The following is an 8,943-nucleotide window of genomic DNA, read 5'->3' on the forward strand; positions in this document are numbered from 1 at the left end:
GTGCATAAAGGAGAAAATACAAGTTAATCAGACTGATTTAACAATTATGTAAATCAAGGGGTATATTGGTAATTTCACCAATAAAATTAGGGACAAATAAGTAATTTGAATCTTCTTCCCTTCTCTGCTTCTCACATCAATACATCACAGCTATGGCTGTTTGAATTGTTCTCCTTCCTCCTCATGAGCAACACCATCATTGTGATAAAATGTCGTTGTGAAGAAGACTGTTTCCCTAAAGGATTAGTAATTTAGTAGGCCCTAATTTTACACTCTTTGCTACCAGGGTGTCGTTTTATTATTACCGTTGCGAAGTAGCGTTGGGTCATTGCCATTGAGAAAGGATGAATAAAAAGAGGCGGCAGGAAAAAGATGAGACGAAGATCCAGGAAAGCCTCTGTGGTTGATCGACGATAAGACAGGTTGTGGTGGTTGTGATGGACTTAGGGCGATGGTTGTTGTTGCGATCTGATGCGAATAGATCTGAAATTTTAAATATCATAATTTTTTTTCTAAAAAGTTGCAAAATATTACTTAATTGCCACCTAATTTAGCAATTAATATAACAGTAATATTAACGCACGTAAATATTACAATCTATAAAATGATACACTTTAAAAAAAACATAGAGTAATTACTTGCTTCCTCTTATCCAATTTTTGTAAAAGGAAAAAAATATCAATGGTCTTATGCTACAAAATTCCAATTCAGCCCTACAAATGTATTGTCCATCTCAAAAAAGATAAGGGAAAAACACGTGGGTAAATGAAAAAATGAATTTAAGACGAAAATTCACAAGTTTTAGCTACTGGATGAACCCTAAAACTCGTACATCGATCAAGAAAAAATAAAATAAAACTCCCATAAAATTAATGCGAAACCCATAAAAAATCCCCATTAAAGGAAATTATAAATTCAGAAAATTTGTTCGGCGTTTTTCAAAAAAAATAAAAATAAAATAAATTCAGAAAATTAATAAAAAAAATCCTCTCACATCAGTCAATCCTTCTTCTTCACCCTATTTTACCCACTTTCTCTCTCCTCCAGAATTCTGCATATTTTTCAGTGGGAGTTTTATTTCTTTTTTTTTTTTTATGTTTTGATTTTAATTCATCCCTTTTTATTACTCCAGCTGCTGATTTTTCCACTTTAATTAGCTGGGTTTTCTCTTCTATGATTTGATTTTAATGGGAATTTAATAGTATTGTGAAGACATTTCAAGTTTGAAGCTTCTTTCTTGATTTTATAAGATCAAAGATGAGGTAAATTTTTATTTTTTTTAAATTGTTTGCATCTAATTTGATGTGGGTATTCTTGATTTTACTTTGTTTTAACGCTAATTTTTGTATTTTTTGTGATTACTAATGCATAAATTCAAATTATATTCTGGGTATTTCAGATTATTCCATTTCTTTCATTTTTTCGATATTCCCTAATTTTAATTTTGGTCAATATTGCTGATTTTTGTGTGATATCTGCCATTTAATGTTGCTTCTCCAAAATTAGGTCAATTAATTGTTGTTGATGATGTAATATTGAACCTTCAAAGTATCCCAGATCATAATATTGTTTTCGGATTTGCCAGTATTTAGTGTAGTGATTACAAGTTTGATTGTTGTATGCCAACCTTTGATTTAGAGGAATTGGAAAACTGGTTCTATAAGGGTTAAAATTTGTGTTACCAATTTGAGAAAGAGCAGTTTGTAATATGGTTTAGTGTATGTTAATTTGTGTGAATGGATGCAGGTCTAATATGACAGGATCAGGGTTTTACAACTCAGAACCACGAAACTTCAACCGTGGTTTTGGGCGTGGGGCGCCAAGATCATTTCAACCATCTCCGCGCCATCCATCACCACAGCCAACTCGTAAAGGCGATCTTTTCATTGAGGCTGGTAAATTAGCAGTCGATTATTTGGTTTCGCGTGGATTGTTGTCCTCAAATGTGGTGTCTGGAAAATGTCAGAATGGCAGTTTGAAAAACAATTTAGTGGAATTACAGGATCTTCGTAATTCGTTAGATAGGGATAGTAGTAGAAGGTCTTTGACTGATTTGGATCTTACCATGTCAAGGAATAACTCAAGGGAGAGGAGAAGACTTGGACCCTTTAGGAGTTATAGTTCTGACTGGAGCCGTGAGAATGAAAAGGAAGGATCGCTGAGTGATGAAGCTGTTCCTTCAAGGACCATGGAAGTTGATAATGATACATTTCACAAGGATACTACCAATGATACGGATGTCGTTCAGAATTCTCATTCAGTTGAGCCTGCTCCCAAAGATGATAGGCAAAGTGAGTTGCAGGATGAGATTGCAAAGGGATGTTCTCTTGGTGATTTAGAATCAACGGTGAATTCTTTGGTCCAAAACAAGGATGATAATGAGGTAGTGAAATCTTCTGATGCAGTGAATGACGTGTTTGAGGAGACTAAACCTGGCACTGAGAATTATGACGAGAAAGATACTGTTGTGGACCACATGGTTATTCAGCAAGGTGAAGAAAAGATCAATGCTTCTCCTTTGATGGGCAGCAACCCAGACAGTGATCCACTTCTGTTCAGCAAGGAGAACAATGTCACTGAGACTGGACCTGATTCTCTTGACTGCCAAAAATATGAAACCATGAATGGTTCAGAAGAGATTCCTAGTTCCAAGTCCCTTGATGTATCTGATCACTCTTTCAGTGATGCAGGAGCTATGAGCCCTACATACCCTGCTGATCAGCAAAAATTCGTGGAATCTCTGCCTTTTACTGATAAAACATTTTCTTATGAACAAAAAACTAGTGAATTACCTGAACTTGGGATGTGCAGTTCTATTGCTAAAGATAGAGGTGAGAAACGACCCATGGAGATGGATCATATGATGGAGGGAGCAAAGAAAGCTAAGCAACAATGGCTTTCTGTTGCTCAAAGTGATGAGTACTCGCAGCTCTCAGATCTGAGGGACAAGAATTCTGTTTCACCAGTAAAAAGGGCCATTAACATTTTTAATGTGTCTGCCAGTCAGGAGAGCTTTACCAATGTCTCATTGCCTCTGAAAGGGGGTGTAGAATCCGATTTAAATCAAGGAGAGAAGCAGCTGCTATCAAATTCATTTAAAATTTGCGACCTCAACCTTATGGAAGCCTCTGATTTGCATGAGAACCATGAAGTTCCTGCTTTGTTGTATCCCTCAATTCAAGGTTCCAGTCGAGAGTTACCTGTTGATATCGATTTGTCCATTAGGAACAGTTGCAGTTTAACTAATGAATTCAATGGATCTGGATCAGTGAGAAAAGATATTGAAATAATTGATTTGGAAAGTACATCTTTGGAGGGATGCAAAAGCTCAAATACATCCATGAAAAAGTAATGTTATTTCCATGGCCTTTTTCTTTCTTCCACCTATCACTTTTCTTTTTTCATTGTGATTTTTTCACCCCCCCCCCCCCCCCCTCTTCCCCCTCTCTTCCCACAGCTAAAAAGCATTATGTGTGTATTTTTAGTATCCTTTAATTTGATATTGCATCACCGTTGCATGTGAAGCCATAGAATTATATGTGTTGATGAGATGTTTGCTTATTTTTCATCAATGAGCAGTACTGAAGCTGGCATAACAAGCATAGAGGGCTTTCAAAATCCACAGAATGCTACTGAGAATCCTGATGGTCAGGATGGGTATGGGTTCATGATATCAGAGTTACTTGGTAATGATGTCCCAAATTGTTCTTCAGTTCAGCCCGAGATGAATTCTTTGCACAATGGCATGGGCCTTAATCATGGCGAGGTACAACTCCTGAATTTTGAAAATATTGTTTAATCTCATTATGTTATTTTATTCCGTAATTGTTACCTTTATATTGGGATGTCCCTTTTTAATGTGGGTGTTAGATTTGTTGGGGACTAGATGGTCTTTGCGGAACAAAACAGAATAAGAGATGCAAACTGGGGACGTCCTGCTTTGAATGTAATAATGTATTTATGCATGTTTAGTGACTATCAATATACCAGTATAAGAAGATGTATAAAGTTGATATACAAACAATTTAAACCCTTCTGAATAGGCTGGTGTTGGGGGTGTCTTTCTCCCATCTCCCTTTAGATAGCTTTGTGTGTGAAAATGGGTATTGAGGACTAATTGCCCAGGCTGGCTGTTGCTAAGATAATTTGACCACTTCCTATTCCATGAAGATTTGGAAAGAATTTTATTTTATCTTGGTGCTTCGATTGATAGCTTATTTATCCAGCATTATTTATCAACTTTGGTAATTAGTGACATTTATGTGTAAAATAATAATATAGCCGAAAATATGCTACCCTATACCGAGTGTTTTGAATTGCTGTATTAAGAATGTACACTTTAGTTATTTGACTGGCCTCTTCTATAATTAGTTTTGGCTAATAATTTTGGTGTTGATTATTGCAGGCAATGTTCACTGAAGATGATCCAATCTACATGTCCTTGGGAGAAATTCCTCTAAGTATGCCAGATATTTAAATTGCTGGTATTATTGTTTTCTTATATGTAGAAGCATTTAGCTTAATCCATCTGAATCCCAAGCTGCTCCCTGGACAAATAATTTGAATTTGCAGGGACCCTTACCTTTAGGTTTGGATTTTTAGTAGTACTCTTCTTCGATGCTAGGAATCTTAGCACTTTAGAGTCTGGCTTTGACTTTTTGATCATCGCTGCTTGACCTATTTTGAAGGCACACCATTTTTACTCGTATACACTTGTTCAATAACCCATACTCTGAAGATAGAAAGTTTATGACTCTTTCGTAACCACTTAGTGATCCTGTATGGCTGTGCCCATAGTATACCTATCCTCCCCTCCTCCACCCCCCTACCCCTTAACAACAAGAAAGCATTAGTCCCAAAATGATTCCCCACCCCCATCCCCCCCCCCCCCCCCTCCACCCCCCCCCAAAAAAAAAAAAAAAAAAAAAAGAAAGAAATGGCTTGGGGAGCAATTCTCAGGAAAGCTTATTCTGAGAGGCTCTAGAATTAGCTGAGTGTCTTGCTGCTTCACCTGTTAGGCTTCTTTTGTTGTTTTCTTGGGTTAATAGTATCTGTTGATGGCTGGCATTTTATGGTTGAAACTCGGTTTGCAGCAGGTCTTTTACGTGCATGGGAGCAGCCTACGCAAGAGAGAAATCCTTTTGAACTGTAGCTTAATAACATGAGATGCAAATAACGCTGTAATCAGGTAATCTGCCTCTTTACTTCATAACCTTGTATGTAAAAATGTTGAGATTCTTGGGAGTTCATCTTTTACTGAATCAAACAATTTGCAACATATGAATCTAATACAAATATAAATGACATTTTGTTGATAGTCCTTGTCACAAGAAGCTAGGGTGCTTATACTACCATGCTATTTATTTTGGGGCTTCGTTTGCTTATTTCATGGACATGTTTATCAATCTATTAAGTGTTCAGTAGCTACTTGTTAGTTGTTTAGAGTTTCTCATAAGTTAGATAATTAGATCATACTTTTTGGGCCAATTGACCATATTGGTATAAAAGTTAACACCCTCGTAACAGATTAGTATAAAAGTTATTGCATTGGTATAAAAGTTAACATGTGGCGACATATTGGTATATAAGTTAAGAAATTCCGACATTTACCCCTATTTTCTCGTCGGAGGATATGCTTACGATACACACACTTATTTTTAGTGCTAATAACTTTTATCTGACATTTTTTTTCTTCTTTTCTCTACTTTTTATATTAATTTAAAAAGATTATGAAGTAAAAATCCAAAAAAAAAATAAAAATGAAAAGCCTATAGTAAAAAGAAGCTAGGGGAAAACGAATAGGAAAGCTAAGCTTGAATTTATTGAGGGCATTGGTTTTTTTTTTTTTTTTTTTGGCTTATTATACTAAGTAATTGGTTTTTAAATTAAATAAATAATATTGAGATTTTAATTTATCTTTTTAGTTGTTTGGGGTTTTTATTATTTAGTTCTTTGGGGTTTTATCACTTGATTGATTTATCAAATTTATTGTATTAAATTTAATTCTTTTTACTAATGCTTATTCAATGGTGTAATTAAATTTAAGATGATGTAACTATTCATAAATAAATTATTGATAATAATTAAAAAAAAAAAAAAAAAAAAAAGAAAAAATTATTGGTAATCTTAGGTGGGAGGGAAGAGGAAAAAATTATTATTTGGTGTTGAATAAGTATAATATGATAATAAGTAAGATTGCAAAAGTAGTTTAAAACAAATTATTGTTGAAAACATAGTATGCAACACACTCTTTCTTCCGACGAAATAGGGGTAAATGTTGCTATTTATTTACTTATATACCAATATGTCGCCACATATTAACTTTTATACCAATATGTCGCCGGCAATAACTTATATACCAATCTGATCACACGGGTGTGAACTTATATACCAATATGGTCAATTGGCCATACCTTTTGTGCCGTAGTTGCAAATTTGCAATCACCATAGCTCCTAATTCATGTTGCTGATACACTGGTTGAGAGGCAAATGACTAAATTCTTTTTACAGTTTTGGGTTGATAGGGGTCCTGTATAATTCTTCTACTCAGACTCTGGTACTGATCTCAGACTCACCTATTATGTTTTGGTCCTGAAAGAGCATAGAAGTGTAAAGTGTCCTTAGCCATTCAGATGGCGAAGATCTGACACATACTTCAAATTGAAGAGCCTGAGAAACATAATATGAGATGCATAATTTGGATGATTTTTGTGTTCCAGTGTTACAAAAACTCACACTAGACTTATAATTTAAGTTTTAACTCCTGTGATGAAAGTAATTAGGGACACGCTTAAAAACTCAATATGCTTTTATGAAGTCGCAGTTATATGTCAAGATTGTGGTCTTGTACCAATTTGAAAATGGAAAAACTCTCTTTTCTCATCTTGAAATGAGGGGTTCTCAACTGATGACACAATTGATTGCTGGAACTGAAGCAATTGTCTTGATCCAAGTTGGCATAAAAATAAAGCATAAAATGAGAATAGTTTAGTGCAAATCTAAGCTCCTTGTTACCTTTTGCAAATTTTCTTGAGAAGCTTTAGGTTGTGTATATTGATGGTGATAAATAGAGCACTCGAGATTATCAGTTTACAGTTTAGGGTTGGTAGGAGACCTATCACTTGCTAATTTCATACTCTATCGTAGAGACTATTTTCTTTGATTTTGAAGCTAATTTCATTTCACTCTATCACTTGCTGCTAATTTCATTTCACTCTATCACTTGCTGCTTGTTTGTTATGTGTGATTCAATTATTGTCCGAGAGGGGTATAATAAAAGTCTTAGAAATGGGAACTTTGACATGACAATTTTCCTATGAACAATACTTGCCTTCTTGAACTGAGGATTATTTTTGTATGATGTATGCTCGTAATTATACTTTTACAAGCTCATACATGCATTTCTGTAAACTAATATGGTTTCTCCTTGTTTTCTTTTTATTCTGTGATAGGGTACCTGCATGCTGCAATCACTTGTGTGAAAGTCCGTTAAGATAATGAGATTTCGTAGTCACAGATTGCAATTATCCTCATACTGGTACTAGCTGTGTAAAAACACATTGTACTTGAGGATATTGCTTGCCCGAGGTACCCTGGAAATCGTAGAAGGTTCCTGTGTTCAGGACAAAGACCTCCTTTTTCCAACCTCTGAACATGGTGTGCCGTTCTGAATTAGATTTAGCCATCATTTAGATGTTTTTACAAATTTATGTGTAGCCTCAATAAGCACCATTTTCAAATGCAATACCAGTGTGTGTGTGTGTGTAACAGTATGGCATATTGTAATGTATATGCGCATTTGCCACGAGCATTGCATAAGAATGACTGGAACTGCACCCATGTTTGAAGGAGTGTTACCAGTTATGAAGGTTTTATCGAAATTAGAGAAGCAAAACCAATTTGTTGTTCATGTAGAGGAAGATGAGTCCATGTAGAAAACGCTTTTCTTATATTTGGGAACAATACTACAGTTATATTTGCTTCATCTTGTCTTCAGTTAATTATACTACCTCCGGTTCTTATTACTCACTCGAAATCAATATTAACATCTCATTTTGCTATTAAATTATTAAGCTTCCCTAAAGTAGTGTTAAAACTTGAAATCAATATTAACATCTCATCTCGCTATTTATTTTCCACACTTTTCACATGAAATTAACAAAATAATACAAGCATGACTCGTATTATAATCTTGCCAAAGCTTTAGGGTCTGTTCTCTTTGGATTATTTTCATCTCAATTCAATTCATTTCAGTTTTTAATTTCCTTTTTTCATAAAATTTTCTGTTCAGTCAATACCAGACATGTACAAAATTTATTGAGCCATTATTTTAATTAGAATTTGTAACAGTCAATATGTTATTGCATGACAGTTACTCTTAGCCAGCTGAAGTAATTAAGTGAATATAATAATCTTAAGTAGCTTATATTATTAGCTTAACTTAGACCAAACACATATTGCTTGGATCATAATTATGTCATCCAACGGCTATGCTTCGTTCTATACTTGTATCATGCTTTTGTGTAGATGACATCATTAATGTATCATGACATTTTAGTTGCTGCCGTTTTTATCCATTAAATCCACTATTTTATCAGATAACTTTGCAATTATTTTGCTTGATTAATACAATTTGACATACAATTGGATGATTATGAGCCACTAAGTGTAAATACAAGTACATTATAATCTATTAATGGAATCTTGTCCTTATGGTTAAGTTTGATTCAAATACTTGATTACGTACTTAACTCTAAGTACACGATTCTTTGTAAATTTTAGAATTTTCATACTACATCCATTTCATAATAGTTTAAATGTGACACTTAAAATATGAAATCGAATCTTATTGTTAATACAACTTTTTTTTTTTTTTTTAATATCGTCCTATGACAATCAACTTTAAAATTTAAACGAGTGAATGGGAGTAAGAAAACCTAATGA

The 8,943-nt window shown here is 34.4% G+C and overlaps 1 protein-coding gene across 5 annotated transcripts; it reads left to right on the forward strand.

The window, feature by feature from the left end:
* Window positions 1–805: 805 nt before the first annotated feature.
* LOC145629436 (uncharacterized protein At4g26450-like) lies at window positions 806–7,988 on the forward strand. 5 transcript variants are annotated; one of them, XM_081682037.1, is made up of 7 exons: window positions 806–1,262; window positions 1,747–3,182; window positions 3,270–3,348; window positions 3,580–3,766; window positions 4,406–4,460; window positions 5,094–5,188; window positions 7,452–7,988. In XM_081682037.1, the coding sequence occupies exons 1-6, from the start codon at window positions 1,258–1,260 to the stop codon at window positions 5,150–5,152; spliced, it is 1,821 nt and encodes a 606-aa protein (XP_081538163.1). In that variant the 5' UTR covers window positions 806–1,257; the 3' UTR covers window positions 5,153–5,188; window positions 7,452–7,988. The 5 variants fall into 5 exon arrangements, 3 of the variants coding, with proteins under 3 accessions (XP_081538163.1, XP_081538162.1, XP_081538161.1); XR_014111675.1 differs by having other exon boundaries at window positions 807–1,262; window positions 1,747–3,348; window positions 4,406–4,484; window positions 5,097–5,188; XR_014111674.1 differs by having other exon boundaries at window positions 808–1,262; window positions 1,747–3,348; window positions 4,406–4,484.
* Window positions 7,989–8,943: the final 955 nt, after the last annotated feature.

The sequence above is a fragment of the Chenopodium album genome, chromosome 4 (genome assembly GCF_948465745.1).
Source record: "Chenopodium album chromosome 4, dcCheAlbu1.1, whole genome shotgun sequence".
Taxonomy (NCBI): Eukaryota; Viridiplantae; Streptophyta; class Magnoliopsida; order Caryophyllales; family Amaranthaceae; genus Chenopodium; species Chenopodium album.